The sequence below is a fragment of the Cervus elaphus genome, chromosome 31 (genome assembly GCF_910594005.1).
Source record: "Cervus elaphus chromosome 31, mCerEla1.1, whole genome shotgun sequence".
Classification (NCBI taxonomy): Eukaryota; Metazoa; Chordata; class Mammalia; order Artiodactyla; family Cervidae; genus Cervus; species Cervus elaphus.
Window position 1 is genome coordinate 37,867,521 of NC_057845.1, and position 20,780 is coordinate 37,888,300.

Consider the following 20,780-nt stretch of genomic DNA (forward strand, 5'->3'; position numbering starts at 1 on the left):
TGTTTCGCCTATGATTTTATTACAGTTTCCTAATCTAAAAGTACTTCCCCTATCTTCATTTCATTCATTCATCTTTTCTTCTTCATGGCTGTCAAAGCGATTGCATTAATAGGATATAGGTTCGATTGTACTAACAAGCCTAAAATAACAGTGGCTTAACAAAGTAGAAATTTATTTCTCTCTCATGTAACAGCACAGGCAGAAGTAGTCTAGGGTCGGCATAGTAGCTGTATGGCATTAGGGACTCAAGTTCCTTTTCATATTTGCTTTGCCATTCCTAGTATTTTCCCTTGCCACCTGGTCCAGGGTGACTCAATACTACATATGTACTACAGCCAGAAGGAAGAAGTAAAGGATAAAGGGAGGCTGTCCTCCTTTTTTTTTTCTAAAGTGTGTGAACCAGAAGCCACCATAGTTCACAGGCTGTTGGCTAGAACCTGTGGTATTCCTACTTACTTATATTGGCTCATGTAATCAGGGAAAGCCAATTAGGTACCTCTTCACCCAACTTTATGGTCAGGTGCCTCATATTGGTAATTTCAAGTTGGCCATAGCGGTAGTATTTACAGCATGAAAATTGACAAATACTATACATATCAGAGTTCCACAGCCTCCAAAGCCAATTAAACATTTAACAGTGATAGCTTATGGTGAACGGTGTCAGATTCTTGATCTCCGAAGAAGATTTAGCTTTGGGCTTGATCACTCAAGAGCTTTTCTGTAGCAGAGTTTTATTAAAGTGTGAAAAAGGGACAGAGAAAGCTTCTAACATAGACATCAGAAGGGGTCAGAGAGTGCCCCCCTCACTAGTCTTTAGCAGGGGAATTATATATTTTTTAATTAATTATTACAATAAATCAAAATAATGTCTCAAGGTTGTAAAATTTTACCAGACCCACTCCCACAAGTTACATTTTAGGATAATAGGATTAGAATTTAATAATAGAAGGAACCTACCAGACCCACTCCCATAATATATGTTCTAAGATATCAGTAGTAACTAGTAACTGGTAATGCTGAAGAAGCTGAAGTTGAACAGTTCTGTGAAGACCTACAAGACCTTTTAGAACTAACACTCAAAAAAGATGTCCTTTTCATTATAAGGGACTGGAATGCAAAAGTAGGAAGTCTGGAAACACCTGGAGTAACAGGCAGATTTGGCCTTGGAGTACAGAATGAAGCAGGGCAAAGGCTAATAGAGTTCTGCCAAGAGAACGCACTGGTCATAGCAAACACCCTCTTCCAACAACACAAGAGAAGACTCTACACATGGACATCACCAGATGGTCAACACTGAAATCAGATTGATTATATTCTTTGCAGCCAAAGATGGAGAAGCTCTATACAGTCAGCAAAAACAAGACTGGGAGCGGACTGTGGCTCAGATCATGAACAACTTATTGCCAAATTCAGACTTAAATTGAAGAAAGTAGGGAAAACCACTAGACCATTCAGGTATGACCTAAATCAAATCCCTTATGATTATACAGTGGAAGTGAGAAATAGATTTAAGTGACTAGATCTGATAGACTGAGTGCCTTATGAACTATGGATGGAGGTTCGTAACATTGTACAGGAGACAGGGATTAAGACCATCCCCATGGAAAAGAAATGCAAAAAAGCAAAATGGCTGTCTGAGGAGGCCTTACAAATAGCTGTGGAAAGAAGAGAAGTGAAAAGCAAAGGAGAAAAGGAAAGATATTCCCATCTGAATGCAGAGTTCCACAGAAGAGCAAGGAGAGATAAAAAAGCCTTCCTCAGCAATCAATGCAAAGAAATAGAGGAAAACAACAGAATGGGAATGACTAGAGATCTCTTCAAGAAAATTAGAGATTACCAAGGGAACATTTCATGCAAAGATGGGTTTGATAAAGGACAGAAATGGTATGGACCTAACAGAAGCAGAAGATATTAAGAAGAGGTGGCAAGCATACACAGAAGAATGGCACAAAAAAGATCTTCATGACCCAGATAATCACGATGGTGTGATCCCTCACCTAGAGCCAGACATCCTGGAATGTGAAGTCAAGTGGCCTTAGGAAGCATCACTACGAACAAAGCTAGTGGAGGTGATGGAATTCTAGTTGAGCTATTTCAAATCCTGAAAGATGATGCTGTGAAAGTGTTACACTCAATATGTCAGCAAATTTGGAAAACTCAGCAGTGGTCACGTGACTAGAAAAGGTCAGTTTTCATTCCAATCCCAAAGAAAGACAATGCCAAAGAATGCTCAAACTACCACACAATTGCACTCATCTCACACTCTAGTAAAATAATGCTCAATATTCTCCAAGCTAGGCTTCATCTAAACATGAACTGTGAACTTCCAGATGTTCAAGCTGGTTTTAGAAAAGGCAGAGGAACCAGAGATCAAATTGCCAACATCTGCTGGATCATAGAAAAAGCAAGAAAGTTCCAGAAAAACATCTATTTCTGCTTTATTGACCATGCCAAAGCCTTTGACTGTGTGGATCACAATAAATTGTGGAAAATTCTTCAAGAGATGGGAGTACCAGACCATCTAACCTGTCTCTTGAGAAATCTGTATGCAGATCAGGAAGCAACAGTTAGAACTGGACATGGAGCAACAGACTGGTTCCAAATTGGGATAGCAGAATGTCAAGGCTGTATATTGTCACCCTGCTTATTTAACTTATATGCAGAGGACATCATGTGAAATGCCAGGCTGGAAGAAGCACAAGCTGTAATCAAGATTGCCGGGAGAATTATCAATAACCTCAGATATGCAGATGACACCACCCTTATGGCAGAAAGTGAAGAGGAAATAAAGAGCCTCTTGATGAAAGTGAAAGAGGAGAGTGAAAAAGTTGGCTTAAAACTCAACATTCAGAAAACCAAGATCATGACATCAAGTCCCATTACTTCACAGCAAATAGATGGGGAAACAATGGTGACAGCAAGAGACTTTATTTTCTTGGGCTCCAAAATCACTGCAGATGGTGACTGTAGCCATGAAATTGAAAGATGCTTGCTCCTTTTAAGAAAAGCTATGACCAACCTAGACAGCATATTAAAAAGCAGAGACATTACTTTTCCCACAAAGGTCCATTTGGTCAAAGGTATGGTTTTTCCAGTGGTCATGTATGGATGTGAGAGCTGGACCATAAAGTTAAGTACCAAAGAATTGATGCTTTTGAACTGTGGTGTTAGAGAAGACTCTTGTGAGTCCCTTGGAGTTCAAGGAGATCTAACCAATCCTAAAGGAAGTCAGTTCTGAATATTCATTGGAAGGACTGATGCTGAAGCTGAAACTTGGGCACCTGATGTGAAGAACTAACTCATTGGAAAAGACCCTGATGCTGGGAAAAATTGAAGGCAGAATGAGAAGGGGACAACAGAGAATGAGATGGTTGGATGGCATCACTGACTCAATGGACTTGAGTTTGAGTAGGTTCCAGGAGTTGGTGATGGACAGGGAAGCCTGGCATGCTGCAGTACACGGGGTCACATAGAGTCGGACACAACTGAGCAATTGAACTGAAACCTAGTTACGTCCCAAAGGCCCCACCTCCTTATACCATTACCATTGGGGATTAGGGTTTCAGCAGATGAATTTGACTAGAAGATAACCATGTAGTTTATTACACCTTTACACTGTCCCCTCCAGACTTATTCACAGAACATATAGGTTCTTGTGTTATTTCCATTAATATCATGTCTCTGAAGTGTACTGGATATTTTTTGAGGGTGAGTGAAGTCGCTCAGTCGTGTCTGACTCTTTGCAACCCCATAGACTGTAGCCTACCAGGCTCCTCTGTCCATGGGATTTTATAGGCAAGAGTACTGGAGTGGGTTGCCATTTCCTTCTCCAGGGGATCCTCCCAACCCGGGGATTGAACCCGGGTCTCCCGCATTGTAGGCAGACACTTTACCGTCTGAGCCACGAGGGGAGCCCCCCTATTTTATTCATATTTACCTTCTTATCCCCAACAAGGTTCTGGTACTGAGTAGGTATTCTGAGTGTGTTATTTCTCTTATTTCTTCCTCAGGACAGTTGACTTATTTTCGCTGATAATTTCGGGGAGGGGGGTACCTTTCAATTTGTACTTAGAGACAGCTGTCTGTGTTAACTGTGAAACAAATTCTGGTCTGGACTAGATCCACATTTTTAAATGTCTAGTATAATTCTGTTTTGGAATATATGTCTGCTTATATTGTTTCTAAACTTGGTTTTTCCTCCCTCTAGATAAGGCAGGTCTTTTAAAAATGTGACTTGTGATTGTCTTTATTAACTTTCTAGGGAGCTGTCTAAACTGTAGTAGATGCTTGCTGACAGGCAATGGTACATTGCAAGTCTGTTTCTCAGTCATACCTAAGCCTAGAAGCAAATGCCTTTCAAATTTATTTTTGTAGTAGCAAATGTTTTGCTGAATGTGAGAATGATAATACCCTCTAAACCAGTGTTGTTCAGTAGAGCTGTTTGCAATGATGGACATGTTCTGCATTGGCTCCGTCCAGTAGGGTGGGCCACCAGTCACATGTGACTCTTGAGTACTTTAAATGCAGCTAGTACAACTGAGGAACTGAGCTTTTTATTTAAGTTTGATTTAACTTTGAAATCCTCATGTAGTTTGTGGTCACTGTATTGACTTTATAAGCAAAGTTCAGGGGAGTAATGTTTGTTGTGAATTCCATGATGATGTGGAGAAGGTAACGGCAACCCACTCCAGTATTCTTGCCTGAGACATCTCGTGGACAGTGGAGCCTGGCGGGCTGTAGTCCGTGGGGTCACAAAGAGTTGGGTACAATTTAGCAACTAAACAGTAACAAACACAGTGGTGAGCGAATGGAGGAGACAGACGTGAAGTCTGAACTCTTCTCTGTAACTGTTGAGTCACTTGCATCGTTCATCGCTCATGCCTTCTCTTTTGCTGTGCTTCTGTTTTTGTTTTGTTTTCTTACCTCTCTAAAAAGTGACTTTCACTCTCATTTTCAGTCAGTTCTAGAGACTTTTACAAATATGAATCTCGATAAAGGACTACTTTAGTCATCCCATGGCTTAGAGGGTAAAGAGTCTGCTGCAGTGTGGGAAACCCAGGTTCCATCCCTGGGTCGGGAAGATCCCCTGGAGAAGGAAATGGCAATCCACTCCAGTACTCTTGCCTGGAAAATCCCATGGACGGAGGAGCCTGGTAGGCTACAGTCCATGGGGTCGCAAAGAGACAGACACGACTGAGCGACTTCTCTTTCCTTTTTCCTTTTTAGTCATCTCAATTATATTATTGGTCTGCTGAAATGCCTTCTGTGGCTCCCAGTTCTCTGTCTTCAGAACCCTCTTCAGTGTACATTCACTATTAAAGATCTGCTCCAACTACAATGTTCAACTTGTTTGTACGTCTTGCTTTTTCCATTTCTGTTACTTAGATCACTGATCTGACTGTTTAAATTCAACCTAGCTTTAAGGTCTAGGTTTCAGCTGCTAGTTCAAGGCTTGAACCTTAGTGATCTTTTTAATCTCTTACTGTCATTACCATTCCTTGGCAGTTATAATTGTATATATCCTGTACTTCTTTGTGCTGTCATATGCAGACGTACAAAGCAATTCAGTTATAATTTATGAAAATATCCTGTATTCTTTTCTTGTAGAAAAAAATAAAATCTACTCTTTACATTTACAAGCTGTCCTTGTAAGTTTCTTTATTCCAATTATAGCTTTTATTCAAATTAAAAAGGAATGGTCCCATACTCTTCATTGTTGTCAGTTGCTAAGTTGTGTCTAACTCTTTGTGACCCCATCAGCTGCAGCACGCCAGGCTTCCCTGTCCTTCACTATCTCCCACAGTTTGCTCAGACTCATGTCCATTGAGTCAGTGATGCCATCCAACTATCTCATCCTCTGTTGCCCCCTTCTCCTCCTGCCCTCAATCTTTTCTAGTATCAGGGTGCTTTCCCTGAGTTGGCTCTTCGCATCAGGTGGCCAAAGTACTGGAGCTTCTGCTTCGGCATCAGTCCTCGCAATGAACACCCAGGATGGATCTCCTTTAGGATGGACTGGTTGGATCTCCCTGCAGTCCAAGGGGCTCTCGAGAGTCTTCTCCGACACCACAGTTCCAAAGCATCGATTCTTCAGTGCTCAGCTTTCTTTATGGTCCAACTCTCGCCTCCATACATGACCACTGTAAAAGTCATAGCTTTGACTATATGGACCTTTGTGGTCAAAGTGATGTCTGCTTTTTAATATGATGTCTGAGTGTGCATGGACAGAGGAGCCTGGTGAGTTACAGTCCATTGGATCGCAAAGAGTCAGACATGACTGAAGTGACTTAACACACAGACACTAGGTTTGTCACAGCTTTCCTTCCAAGGAGCAAGCATCTTAATTTTGTGGCTGCAGTCAGCGTCTGCAGTGATTTTGGAGCCCAAGAAAATAAAGTGTGTCACTGTTTCCTTTGTTTTCCCATCTATTTGCCATGAAGTGATGGGACCAGATGCCATGACTTTAGTTTTTCGAATGTTGAGTTTCAAGCCAACTTTTTCACGCTCCTCTCACTTTCATCCAGAGGCTTTCTGGTTCGTCCTTGCTTTCTGCCATGCTCTTCATAGCTTCTCCCATTGCTTGGTTGTTTTAAACTATTCTCTAAATGTTTAGTTTTTCTTTATAACTCTACATGGGTTGTAATGGTCCCTGGGGATGGCCGTGGTGTTGAAAGTTGAAATATTTATTGTTTGTAACTTAGAGAATCTGTAGCCTTAAAGCAAAGGTTCATTTATTTATTCTACAAATACTTATTAAGTACCTGTTATATTGTAGGCATTATTTTAGGACCTGGGGTTATAGCAATAAAATCAATAAGCAAACAAAAAGCCCTGTCTGCAAGGAGTGTAAATTCTAATTGGATATTTTATAGTACCTATCTTTCCTCCAAACCAGTTTGCTTAGATGTAATGCTTATTATGTAAACAAATAATAAACATTCTATTTAGTACTAATATATGATGAATAATACACTTATGCCATTTAAGTTGTGAAGTTAAATTAGCGTTACTAATTTGAAGTCTAAAGATTCTTTTTCATTTGATTATTTCATTTGAAACAGAGTATCCTGAAGATGTAGCTCCTACTGTTGGATTTTCCAAAATTGACCTTAGACAAGGAAAGTTTGAAGTCACCATCTTCGACTTGGGAGGTGGAAAAAGAATTCGAGGAATCTGGAAGAATTACTATGCTGAGTCCTATGGGGTAATATTTGTTGTGGATTCAAGTGATGAAGAAAGAATGGAGGAAACAAAAGAGACAATGTCAGAAGTGCTGAGACACCCTCGGATATCCGGAAAGCCTATACTGGTGTAAGTAATGTTGGTGTTGGGCTTCCATGGTGGCTCAGACAGTAAAGAATCCACCTGCAGTTGGGGGAAACCCGGGTTTGATCCCTGCGTTGGGAAGATCCCCTGGAGGAGGGCATGGCAGTCCACTCCAGTATTCATGCCTGGGGAATCCCCATGGACAGGGGAGCCTCGTGGGTCCATGTGGTTGCAAAGAGTCGACACGACTGAGTGACTAAGCTTGTGCGCGATGTTGGTGTTATTGTAAACATAGAAGCAGCAGCATTAGTCCTTAAAGAAATCTCCCTAGGTTACAAAACACTGAAAAAGTGTTGTCACACTCTCACATAATCAAATGTATGTAATTTACTGGGAGTTGTTAATATACCAAGACTTTATTATAATGCTGTCTGTAGGGATTAAGGGCAGAGGCTATGTAATGAAGAAATCTTATAATTAGATCTGCTGGATTTTCAAGTGTAAACTCTTTGTTTTATTTGATAATTTACTCTTGTCAAATTTTGCAGATGGTCTATTAATGAGGTTCTAAAATGTTTTTCAATTTATTTTCCTCTTTTAGTAACATTTAGGTTTTGCCTCTTTTTTTCCCTTGAGTATTCTTGTTTGAAACTTACTTAGGTGGTTTATTTTTCTAATGCCACGTTGATTTCTCAGTTTTTACTTTTATATTTCCAAACTGAGCATGTGATCTGTGTCATTATCAGCGTGTGATCTGTGTCGTTATCAGCGTGTGATCTGTGTGATTATCAACTTAGTCATAAGCTTAGCATCATTTTGTTCAGCTGCTTAAACATTAAAAAAAAATTCAATGACAAAGCTTTTTTGCACTATCTGCCCTCATAGCATTTCCCGAGAGTAAACACAAGGTGGCGCTATGACTTTGAGACGTAGTCAAGTGAAAAGTAGTTGAAATTGCTCTTAAAATCGGAGTGAGTGGTATGTGTGCTCTCGCCTTCTTGTCCTTTTCTCTTGTTCTCTTGTAATTCATAACCAATGATTGAAAAAGAGAACAAAAAACCAAGCAACCTATCAACATGGTTAAATGGGAAAGTGTAAGCAAACTGTCCCTGTGGTCCTCAGTAATAAGTGAACATTTTTAAATGATGCGGTCTGAAAACTCTGATTACAGAAAATAAAATGTTACAGTACCATTTATTGTTAAGCTTATACTATTTAATTTTTATACTTTTAACTAATTAGAGAAGTTATTTGATAGATATAATTAATTCTTTTATTGAATCTGAAAGAAACTTTAATAGACATGAATACAAAGAGTAAACTTTGTTGAACCCCATAGGCTAAATTAGTCTCTACAAATGTTGAAGCAGAGAACCAGTGACTTATAAAGAGTACTAACAACTGATGCTCATTTGTAAAATAATTGAGTATGCTTTTTAATCTAGTAGTTATTTATTCTTTTTTTTCATGTATTCTTTCGTGCCTTTTTTCACTCATACAAGTACTAATTCAACAAATATTTGTTAAGCATCCACTATATGCTAGGCATTGTTCTGGTATAGGGATCCGTTTAGGTATAGGGATCCATTTGAGAACAGCAGTAATAAAACTCCACATGTGATCTCAGGAGTTTACATTCTTGGAGGTGAGGCACACAATAAATGTAATAAATAAATTGTATTGTACATTAGGTGATAAGTATATTGAAAACAAAACAAGTAAAAGAAGATCAGGAATCCCGTAGTGGCGGTGGTGACGGGCATGTTGCTCTTAAAATAACCGTAGTAGCTCTTATTGAGAAGACGACGCTGGAAGTAAGTCAGTCATGCATGTGTATGTGGCAAAACCCTGAGGCAGCGGCATGCAGTTGGTAAGTGTCTGTACAGTGGTCGCTCACCATTACAGTTTCACTGTCAGTGAGATCTCACAAAGACATGAGAATTAATTATAGATCATATAATATGTTTATGAAACACAGAATGGTTCGTCATCTGAATGGTTTTTCTTAAGGGACTTTTACAACTGTAGAATTCTTGTTAATTAGGCTAAAGTTTTGAGTTGTGTGTGCTTCAAAAATACATACAGTTTACCAGAAAGTACATAGTCTTAGTAAATTTAGAAGATGTAAGAAAGAATGAGGATAAAAAGTGATTGGCCTATCATGCACAGCCGGCCCCTGCTATCATTTTGATGAGTGTCCTGTGCATATTTTTGTAAAACATGCAATGTATGCAGTGTTCATATAACATACACAGTTTTCTATCCCACCCTTCTTGCTGCTTATAAACCCCTCTTTAATGTCCACCTAAGCCCCACATTTGAAAGTTCTCCTGTTTACCTTTTTGTCTCTGACCTACAGTGTTTGTCTTATTGATGGTGCTGTTTTAATATCTGAGTCTCTTTACTCCTCTCAGTTCCGTTTGATGTTAACTCCTTTCAACCTTTGTTCACTTCTCCCTTGTGTTACTGATTACTCTCCAGACCAGTCTCCCTGCTAGCATCTTGCCTGTTCTCTAAGCTCTCCTCTACATTGAAGGCAGGAGCCCTTTTATTTGATATTTTTCAAATCACAGAACAGGTACATGCTTTCATAAGTGAAACAATGCAAGAATAAAGTACTTGAGAGCTCTTTTTTAAATGAAGATTTGATCATTTTACTTTTCCTGAGTCCAGGTTGCCTTCATAGCTCCTTGCAGATGGGAAAGTCTGTGTTTTGACTGATAATAACTATAGCATATAATAGACATGGCATTGAAAAGCAAATGGAAAGGGTTGTAAGTGTCTAGTAAGTGGAAAGGGCCTCCAGTAGAGCCCTGCTAAAGTCCATGCTCTGGGCTAGTGGGTATGGAGATGGAGGAAAGGCTACTGAAATTACGAGGCTGACTGCAGTGCTCCTTGTTGCACACAGCTGCCTCCTTCTTGCCCACGGACGTCTGGACTTCTTAGCTGAAAAATCCAGTTATGGCATCTAATTTCTTCTGCTTGCCACTTTTCTGAGCCTCAACTAGTGGATTTAGGACCTGCAAAGCCTCTGAGAACTCAGTTCAACCCCTTGATAATTTTTTCTTCCCATCCTCTAATGATGAGCAAACAGAGAACAGCAGACCTCTAAGAAGATTCAGTCCTTCCACAGAAGGAATAAACCGGGAGAATTATCTTATCAGGAAAAACAAAATCACAGATTGGCAGAGCAGGATTCATTCATGCTAGGAGAAGCAGAGTAGATGACGATGACGGCAGGTCCTGGACACTTCTCCAGCTCTGCCTGACTCGATTCTGCAACCTGGTCTGACAGCGTGTGTTGTTGCACATAAAGTCTCAGTCACATTTCATTTTATGTCACAGACTTGAGGGTTCTCTGGAAAGGTCAGATTCATAGATCACTAGGCTTCTGTGCTTTATTAGCTTGGAAGTTCTTAATCAGCATAATATTCTAGTCAAATCTCTGAAATAAGTGGTGAAAAGTTGAAAAAAACATGGGTTTAGAGAGAAGATGGAGAGTCTAGAACCTGGATTCTAGGAGCTATTGTGAATTTGTTTATGACCCTGGCCAGTCACTTCACTTCTTTGGACTTAGTGGGTAAATGCTGTGCTGTGCTTAGTCACTCTGTTGTGTCTGAGGCTTTGTGACCTCATAGACTGCAGCCCACCAGGCTCCTCTCTCCATGAAGATCCTCCAGGCAAGAATACTGTAGTGGGTTCCCATGCCCTCCTCCAGGGGATCTTAACCCAGGGGTCAAACCCAGGTCTCCTGCACTGCAGGTGGATTCTTTACCAGCTGAGCTACCAGGGAAGCTCTAATGGTTAAATACCTCTTCTTTAATAAAAGTATCTGTAAAATATTGTATTCAGCTGTATATTATAATGTGAACCATAGTACAGTCTATGCCAAAAATCCATTTCAGTACAAAGGTAGAAGTGATTTATATTTCTTCTAAAGAAATTAAAAAGATATGATGTAAATATCTGCTCTGAGATAAGAAATATTATGATGTTAAGCTGTGTATTTACCTAGAATAGAAAGCTTCTTGTCTCTCATATCTACTATTATAGAGATTAATTTGAACCTATACTCTGATTGGGTTCCCTTTGTGGTTCATCAGTAAAGAATCTGCCTGCCAATGCAGGAGATGTGAGTTCGATCCCTGGGTTGGTAAGATCCCTCAGAGAAGGAAATGGCAACCCATGACAGCGTTCTTGACTAAGAAATCCCATAGACAGAGAAGCCCGGGGAGCTACAGTCCCTGGGGTCGCAGAGTCAGACACAACTTAGGGACTAAACGAAAACAATGTACTCAAATTAACTAAGGTTTGAAATATATTATCTACCCTCACATTCCCCTCCACATACACATGCTTGCTTTAACCATTTAGAACTTATTTTATTAAAAGCCCTAATACTACATAGTCAGATAAAGAAGACCTTTCCAAGAGAAAAAGTAAACAAGCAGTTGTATAAATAGCACTGAAATCAGCAGTAATTTCAAAATTTAAACTCAACATCCACCATAGAAGTTTTCTGTCAATAAAACAAGGCACTGTTTGTTGATTCCTTGCGACTGAGCTAGGTATTTTAAACATCTTAAGTTGAAATTTTCAGCAACCCAAGGTTACACTAATGTTATAAGAAGACGCATATTCTTTCTGTATCTCTTCTTTCTAATATAGTCTTAAATGTTGCCCTTAGAGCGAATGTAAATTACCCTTCACTTTTTGTGGTTGAATCTCCTAATACTGCCAACTGAAATGACTCTGGAGATCCAAGGCTAAAATTTCCTCCCAGAATAATAACAATTCTTACTGGTGTTAGCACACTTGAACTCTTGGAATGGTGCCTCTTTCTCCTTATGTACTGTCTGCTTAGCTGTGGAGTTATATGACCTAACTTAACTTTTAGTCAAACCTCATAAATTAGATACTACAGAACAAAAGTGTTAAATGTATAGCAGTTTCACTCAGGGGAGAAAACATAATATCTCTTTTATAATCTGACTAGATGTTATGAACATTTCAGGGAAAAGGAATATTTTGACCTAGAGGTCTCTGTACCATGGATGGCTTCCCCAGATCTTCTGTAATCACATACACAGTCCTGAGTGCTTGTGCATTTTCCTTGAGAGCAGATTCTAGCTCTCGTCAAATTCCTAAAGGATTTCATGACCAAAGAGGTTAAAAAAAGATGGCAGTGAGTTTTCATATTAGGAGAAACAATAACCAGGATTTTATCATTTTTTGATAAGGGGAGTTTTCAGCTTCTATATACCTGCTTAACTCAGCTTTCTTCTAGACAATAATATGGAAAACTTAGTTTGAGTGTTATTTTTTTCTTGTAAGTGCCCAAGAGAAGTTAATTAGGTTATGGGTTATCCTAACACTGTCCTTAGAATTTAAGTCAAATGTACTTTTACAGAGTTACATCTTTCAATGAGAAATAGGAGAACCTGGGTCCTTTGTCAAATTCTGGAAACCCTTAAGTATGGGAGTGGGGACAACCTATATCATTTAATCACTTGATCTTTAGTTGTAGTGGTGAGTCCCTTAATTTACTATCTGAAACCTCTACTCACTTTATAGTGCCCATTGGCTTAAGATGTCTTTTTTTCAGTGGAAACTTACCAAGCTGTCATCTTTATCAACCTTATTTAGTTACACTGTTGACTTACCTCTGCATTTCCTTGCTGAGGGCCACCTTTTGTCTCTTATGGCATCCAGCTTCACTATAGCAGCTCTAGTTTACAGTAAAGCTTCTTAGCTGGTTGACTTCTCAAGTAATTTATGCTCCAAGAACCCGTAGAGATTCATATCCTTTCCCTCCCCTGTCCCAACACGCTCTATTATAAAACAAAACAACGAAGAAAAACCTGTTGACTGTGTTGTTAAGCAGCAGGATGTTATCTAGGAATCACCTGGTATCAACATCAGACCAGACTATATTTTTTAGAGCAGGGCCAAGGATGCTTCTGTTTTTTCCACAAGTTTTCCAGGTCTCTCTGATGCACAGCAGAAATTAGGATCTACTGGTATAGGGGAAAGCATGGGCTCTGGAGTCAACCAGGCCTGAGTAGGTTACCTAATCATCCTGAGCTTCTTTGTTTCCACTTGTAAATAAGGATTTTAATATTTATAGTACATGAATTCTGAAATAATGTATTTAAGGCATCTAGTGCAGTTTTTTACTAGTGTTCTGTGCTTGTGATTGTGGAAATGAATAGTTGCTATCGATTGCTGATATGTGGTGCCTAGGTAGATTGAATTAGGAGAGCCAGTTTTAAAGTATCTTGTGTGATTTCAGGCTACATGAAGCTTTTGATTTACAGAAACTGACATGGCTTAGTAAGAATGAGTCCAAGTACTCAAAGTAGTTTTCACTATTTTTGTTATTGCACACTCTCTGAGCCAGTAGCTTCCTAATATTATGCTTCTAATGCTTAAGAATTTTTTCTTTTAAGGTAATTTGAAGGAAAAAATGGCTACTTTTAGTACTTGTTGTATGTGAATAAACAATATATTCAGCAGCTAATTAGTTAAATTGTTTTTATTGTGTAATAGGATGCTTTTGAAGTATAACAATGAAATTGTATGTGATATATCAGTTCAGTTCAGTTCAGTTACTCAGTCGTGTCTGACTCTTTGTGATCCCATGGACTGCAGCACCCCAGACCTCCCTGTCCCATCATCAGCTCCCGGAGTTTGCACAAACTCATGTCCATTGAGTCAGTGATACCATCCAACCATCTCATCCTCTGTCGTCCCCTTCTCCTCCTGCCCTCAATCACTCCCAGCATCAGGGTCTTTTCAAATGAGTCAGCTCTTTGTATCAGGTGGCCAAAGTATTGCTGTTTCAGCTTCAACATCAGTCCTTCCAGTGAACACCCAGGACTGATCTCCTTTAGGATGGACTGGTTAGAGCTCCTTGCAGTCCAAGGGACTCTCAAAAATCTTCTCCAGTACCACAGTTCAAAAGCATCAATTCTTCAGTGCTCAGCTTTCTTCACAGTCCAACTCTCACATCCATACATGACTACTGGAAAAACCGTAGTCTTGACTAGATAGACCTTTGTTGGCAAAGTAATGTCTCTGCTTTTTAATATGCTGTCTAGGTTGGTCATGACTTTCCTTCCAAGGAGTAAGTGTCTTTTAATTTCATGGCTGCAGTCACCATCTGCAATGATTTTGGAGCCCAAAAAAATAAAGTCAGCCACTGTTTCCACTGTTTTCCCATCTATTTGCCATGAAGTGTTGGGACCAGATGCCATGATCTTAGTTTTCTGAAAGTTGAACTTTAAGCCAACTTTTTCACTCTCCTCTTTCACTTTCATCAAGAGGCTCTTTAGTTGTTCTTCACTTTCTGCCATAAAGGTGGTGTCATCTGCATATCTGAGGTCATTGATATTTCTCCCGGCAGTCTTGATTCCAGCTTGTGCTTCATTCAGCCTAGCGTTTCTCATGAGGTACTCTGCATATAAGTTAAATAAGCAGGGTGACAATATACAGCCTTGATGTACTCCTTTTCCTATTTGGAACCAGTCTATTGTTCCCTGTCCAGTTCTAAGTGTTGCTTCCTGACCTGCATACAGATTTCCCACGAGGCAGGTCAGGTGGTCTGGTATTCCCATCTCTTTCAAAATTTTTCACAGTTTATTGTGATCCACACAGTCAAAGGCTTTGGCATTGTCAATAAAACAGAAATAGATGTTTTTCTAGAACTCTCTTGCTTTTTCGATGATCCAGCAGATGTTGGCAATTTGATCCCTGGTTCCTCTGCCTTCTTTAAATCCAACTTTAACATCTGGAAGTTCATGGTTCACATATTGCTGAAGCCTGTGATATATGTGATATATCGCTGTCCTATGAATCTTTCTGTGATTGTCTTGTATTCAAATGAGTATGTTCAGATATAAATATTACTATAGAAAATTGCTCTTTTTGAAACCATCTGTATATAATTATGCTAATGAATAATAAATAGTACTTGATTTTCTTAGTTTTCATGATAAACAATTTAGGAACAATTTTAAACAAGTATCAGTAAGGCACTACATAAAAGGATATTGCACAGCTTTGGGACAGACTCTTGACAGTCCCTTGGACATCAAGGAGATCCAACCATATCATCTTAAAGTAAATCAGTCCTGAACATTCATTGGAAGGACTGATGTTGAAGCTGAAACTCCAATACTTTGGCCACCTGATGCGAAGAGCTGACTCATTTGAAAAGACCCTGATGTTGGGAAAGATTGAAGGCAGGAGGAGAAGGGGATGACAGAGGATGAGATGGTTGGATGGCATCACTGACTCAATGGACATCAGTTTGAGTAGGCTCCGGGAGTTGGTGATGGACATGGAGGCCTGGCGTGCTGTGGTTCATGGGGTCGCAATGAGTTGGACACAATGAACTGAACTGAAACATTTGAAGCTGATCTACAGGAAACTTTTTTGTCTCTGGTAATGCTGCTGCTGCTGCGAAGTCGCTTCAGTCGTGTCTGACTCTGTGCGACCCCATAGACGGCAGCCTACCAGGCTCCTCCATTCCTGGGATTCTCCAGGCAAGAACACTGGAGTGGGTTGCCATTTCCTTCTCCAATGCATGAAAGTGAAAAGTGAAAGTGAAGTCACTCAGTTGTGTCCGACTCTTCGCGACCCCATGAACTGCAGCCTACCAGGCTCCTCCATCCGTGGGATATTCCAGGCAAGAGTACTGGAGTGGGTTGCCATTGCCTTCTCCGCTGGTAGTGCTGGTAACTAGCAAAGTATAAACCTCATCAATTTCTTTATATTTTATAAATTAAAATTATTTTATAGTGTTAGGAGATACACATACATATTGATATTTCTGTTCTTCCTTAATTCCACAGAGCTTTTAGTTTATAATTTTGCCCCATGGTTTTCTAAGGAAATGAAAACTGTCATATAAGAATTCTCTCATTTTTCCCACCACCAGATTTGGTCAGGTATCTGCTTTTATTCCTAACCTTCCCTTCCCTCCTATAATATCGAAGATGTGTTTCTACTCCTATCTAAGGTCAGCTTCTCCGTGTTTACTCTAGATCCCACCCCTTTCTACTATTATATATTACCCCTTCCCTTTCTTATACTGAGTTTCTCTCCCTGGATGTTTTCCATCAGCAGAATGTGCTATGGTGTTTTGTGGAATTTTTTGACTCTACATCTCTGTCTACCTGTTTTCTCATTTTAATAGGATTCTATTCAAAATTCTGCAAAGAACTGCCTATAGTGTATACATTTTTATATCACATTCTTTCCTCAGCATACTTCATTTGTGCTTCCATCCCTACAGTTCCTTGAAATTGCTCTTGTTGGAGTCAGCAAATTATCTCTATGTTGCCAAATCCATTGTTACTTTGCTGTTTTTATTTTATCCAAAATTGACTATTTCCTCAACTTTGGTTTTGTTTTTAAGCTTTTTGTTTTATTTCCTCAACTTTGTTTTTCCTTTTTTTTAAAAATTAAAACTCTGTATTTTGCATTGGGGTCTAGCTGATTAACAATGTTGTGATTGTTTCAGGTGGACAGTGAAGGGACTCAGCCACACACACACATGGATCCATTCTCCCCCAGGGTTTGCCTGGTGGCTCAGATGGTAAGGAATCCGCCTGCAATGCAGGAGCCCGGGTTTGACCCTGGGTCAGAAAGATCCCCAGGAGGAGGGCATGGCTACCCACTCCAGTATTTTTGCCTGGAAAGTCTCCATGGACAGGGGAGCCTGGTTGGCTATAGTCCATAGAGTCTCAAAGAGTCGGACACAAATGAGCAATTAACACTACAGCTATTCTCTCCCAAACTCACCTGCATCCAGGCTGCCACATCACATTGAGCAGAAGTACATGTACTATAACTTTTTCTTTAAATACTTTTTCATTACAGTGTCCTTTTCTTGGTTTTCCTCCTACCTCTTTGATGGTCTCTTCTTAGTCTCTTCATAAACTCCTCTTCTCCTTTAAATACAAATTTTAAAATACTTTTTTGGCTCTTTTCTGGCCTTCCAGTCTTTTGCATCTAGATACTTTTGAGACCTTATTTTACTTACTCAGATGACCTAAATCTATAGCTTTGGCATCTCCCAAAAGTTCCTCCTGATGTAACTAGTATCTTAGGAACCTTCACTTAGACATTTTATGGTCATCTCAGACTCTCTTGGCCAAAATAGAATTTCTTGATTTCTTCCTCACCTATAGTTTTGAAACCTTCATCTCTGTCTTTTCTGATTATAAATGGTATTATAATCCAATCAGTAGACTGGATTATAGCTGTTAAATCTATCATATTTTAGTCTGATTTTTTCCCCGTGACTGCAACATGGCATATAGTAATTAAGAACTGTTTTCTGGAATCATATTGCTTTGGTTGAAATCCCAGTTCTCTGTATAGTTTCTGTGGCCCAAGTTAGGTTACTTAACCTTGCTGTGCTTCAGTGTTCTTACTGGTAAAATTGTAATATTACTAGAACAATGCTGGGACATCGCAAGTATGTTGTTTATCAGCCTTAAGTATTAGTATTGCTGATTCCACCATCACCACCTGCCCTCCCATCCAAGCCCAAACCTCCTCCATCATCTCTTAACTGGGACTATTGCATTAGCCTTTTAATTGTGTTCTATATGTATGAGCTGGTACTCTATTCACCTGTCCTCAATTCCATTCTAACCCATTCTCCTACAGTAGACAGGATGATTTTTCTTGAACATAAATTACATAACATTATTACCAGGCCAGAAACAGCCCGAGGGCTTTGCCCTCATTACACTTGCTGGGAACTTCCGACTCCAGAGCTTTACATCTAGCCCCTGCTGAGCTTTCTTAACCTCACCTCTTGCCTCCCTGCTCTTTCCCCACAGGTACAGCTGTGTTGCTCATTCTTCTTTGAATGGAGTAAGTTATGGTCTCCTCAGGGTCTTGTACTGTTTGTTTCATATGCCTAGAGTAAATGTTTCCCTTGTCTTCACCACGTAGGTCTTCACTTACATTACCTTTTAGAGAGGCCTATATTGACCACCCAGTCAAAAGAAGCCACTCTGACAGTCTCTATCTCATCACCCTTATTTTAAATCTCTGCCAAGAGCTTAACATTGTCTAATATTTATGTTTGTTATATCCCTTCTCCACTAGAATATTAGTTCCAAAACTCTATCCCCACATTAGTTCAGAGTGTATCCCTAGTCCCTAGTCTACTGCCTGGCTTCACAACAAAGTGGTGGAGAAACTTCCAAGAATAATACAGTTACCTTTATTTTTTACTTTATTTAACAGTTTTCTTAATCTGTAATACAGTGTCCTGAGTGGATCCAAGGAAAACAGTTCCTTCACTTAGCTTTTTAGGCCTTAAGCTAGAATCAGCTCCTGGTTACCAACTAGACTCTTCTTTGAGTACATATTAATAGTTGGGTTTCCCTAGGATTTGTTGACCACTGAGTTAACTGACCTATCTGAACACAAAAGGTTTTATGCAGCTTCCAGTTTGATTTTGCTTCAATATAGCACTCCTTGAAGTCTTATCTTATACAATTCTTTACTACCAAAATGCTCTTAAATGAACCTGAAGGATTGTTTAAGTAGTTTTCATTTATTGACATTTATCTTGTTAAGGCATTGAAAGTTACAAAAAAATATGTGATAGAGCTTGTTATCTGTCTAGAAACTTAAGATGATTCATCTCATTTTTAATAGTTAACCCATGAATTTGAAGCTAATATACTATATTTAGTTTAATAATCGAAGACTTGTTTTATGTTACTAGCTTGATAAATTTCTGTCATTCTAGTAGGTAAGAATGAAAGGGGAAAATTATAACTTAATAGTGATGAAAGTTTATGAGTAGCTCTATGAAATGAAGAAGAGTGATATGAGACAGTAAATTATAGAACATCCTTTATTCTAAACTGGAGAAGTTTCTAAAATAGCTCCTTTATTTTGAGCCACAGCATGGACAACACCAACAACACAATATCTTGCAAGGATTTCTTTTTTTGTATTTTACAGCTAGTCCAAATTTTTCTTTAGTAGTGTTAACGTACTCTTTTGTGCCATTGACTATCATTTCAATACTGTTAATACTTTCTCCCTGTTCCTCTACCAAAAGCGATATCTGAATGAAAAGATCCCTTAAATCCTTTATTTGGCTTTCCAGATTAACCAGTTCTTTGTGTCTCTGTTCTATCTCTGAGAGTTGTGCTTTAGTGATACTGATTTCTGTGAGTAAGCTTTCATTAAAAACTTCCCATTTTCCTTGATAAAGCATATCGTTTACTTCTTCTTCAGGTAGTTCTTTTCCAGCAACTTCAAGCTGACGGAAAATAAATGTCCTGCACTTCTCTTGTTTTGCTGCTATTGTGTCGTTGTATGTAAACATAGTTTGCTGAAAATGGTGGAACATCGCAGCATGCTGAAATTTAAGTATCCTTGTGACCACCGATGATGGACCACTTTCATCCTCTGACTTTTTAACTTCTTTTACTAAATCATCCAAACCTCTGTTAATGTGTTCTGCTTGGATTTTTATCTCTTTCGCAATGCTAGACTCTTTCTTAAGTAGACTAAACCTCCTCATTGAAGCCACAAGACTTTTCTGTTGCTGCCCAAATTTTTGAACATTATCTGTCAAATTGTTAATGCTCTCCTGTAGTTTTTGGATCTCATGTAGGTGTCTCTCAGCTACAGGCTCTCTTTCATAAATAACAGCTTGCTGCAGAAACACCCCTTGTTCCTCTGCTTCTGTAGTCGACACATCCTTGTCTTTAGAGAGCTCAATTTCCTTTGTTCGTTGCTTCAGTTCTTGAAGTCGGTCTTTCATCTTCTCTTTTCTCCTAAAAGCAAAAATGATTGTGTTGAACAAAGAAAAAATTGGTGTTTTCCCCCAGTAGCAGTTGGTTTCACATAGCTACATCTATCTCACAGGAAAAATCCTCATGGCTTTCTGAGAAGATGGTTAAAAATAAGAAAAATTGATAAGAATTTTCTCATAAAGATTACTCAACTAGGAAAAGTAATGTAAAATGTCTTATAAATTACTTTGCATAATTCATGGCTTCTGTGACTTCTATTCAGTTGTGTAAAGTAGCTGAGTAAGCAGTGATAGAGAAATAATTGCCCCAAAGTAAGTTCTTCAGTATCATGATACTGCCACAGAATAGACTTTTCTTGATTTAGGAAGGTTTATCTTAGAATGGATGATTTGACCAGATCTTTTTAGGACTTAAAGGTCACTCTGAATGTGTCCTTATTACTGAAGGTATGATTCCCAGTTAATTTGCTCTATGTAATGTTAAAAACATTTTCACTTTGCTGTTCTGTGCTTAGTCACTCAGTCATGTCCGACTCTTTGTGACCCCATGGACTGTAGCCCATCAGGCTCCTCCGTCCATGGGAATTCTCCAGGCAGGAAGACTGGAGTGGGTTGCCATTTCCTCCTCCAGGGGACCTTCCCGACCCAGGGATTGAACCCGGGTCTCCCTCATTGCAGGTGGATTCTTCCTGTCTGAGCCACCAGTGAAGCCCACATG

The 20,780-nt window shown here is 39.3% G+C and overlaps 2 protein-coding genes across 6 annotated transcripts in view; one reads left to right on the top strand and one right to left on the bottom strand.

The window, feature by feature from the left end:
* Positions 1–20,780, top strand: part of ARL13B (ADP ribosylation factor like GTPase 13B) — a 78,676-nt gene that overhangs the window by 22,616 nt on the left and 35,280 nt on the right. For 4 of the 5 annotated variants that reach the window (XM_043892637.1, XM_043892636.1, XM_043892639.1 and 1 more), the window contains one exon: positions 7,059–7,308. The exons of the other annotated variant lie outside the window; for it this stretch is intronic. In XM_043892637.1, the coding sequence (XP_043748572.1) occupies positions 7,059–7,308 (250 nt within the window). The remainder of the gene's footprint in view (positions 1–7,058; positions 7,309–20,780) is intronic. 5 annotated transcript variants of the gene reach the window in all.
* The window catches only part of STX19 (syntaxin 19), a 44,041-nt gene continuing 41,754 nt past the window's right edge, over positions 18,494–20,780 (bottom strand). The window contains exon 3 of the mRNA XM_043892645.1: positions 18,494–20,084. Within this exon, the coding sequence (XP_043748580.1) occupies positions 19,187–20,071 (885 nt within the window). The 5' untranslated portion in view covers positions 20,072–20,084 and the 3' untranslated portion in view covers positions 18,494–19,186. The remainder of the gene's footprint in view (positions 20,085–20,780) is intronic.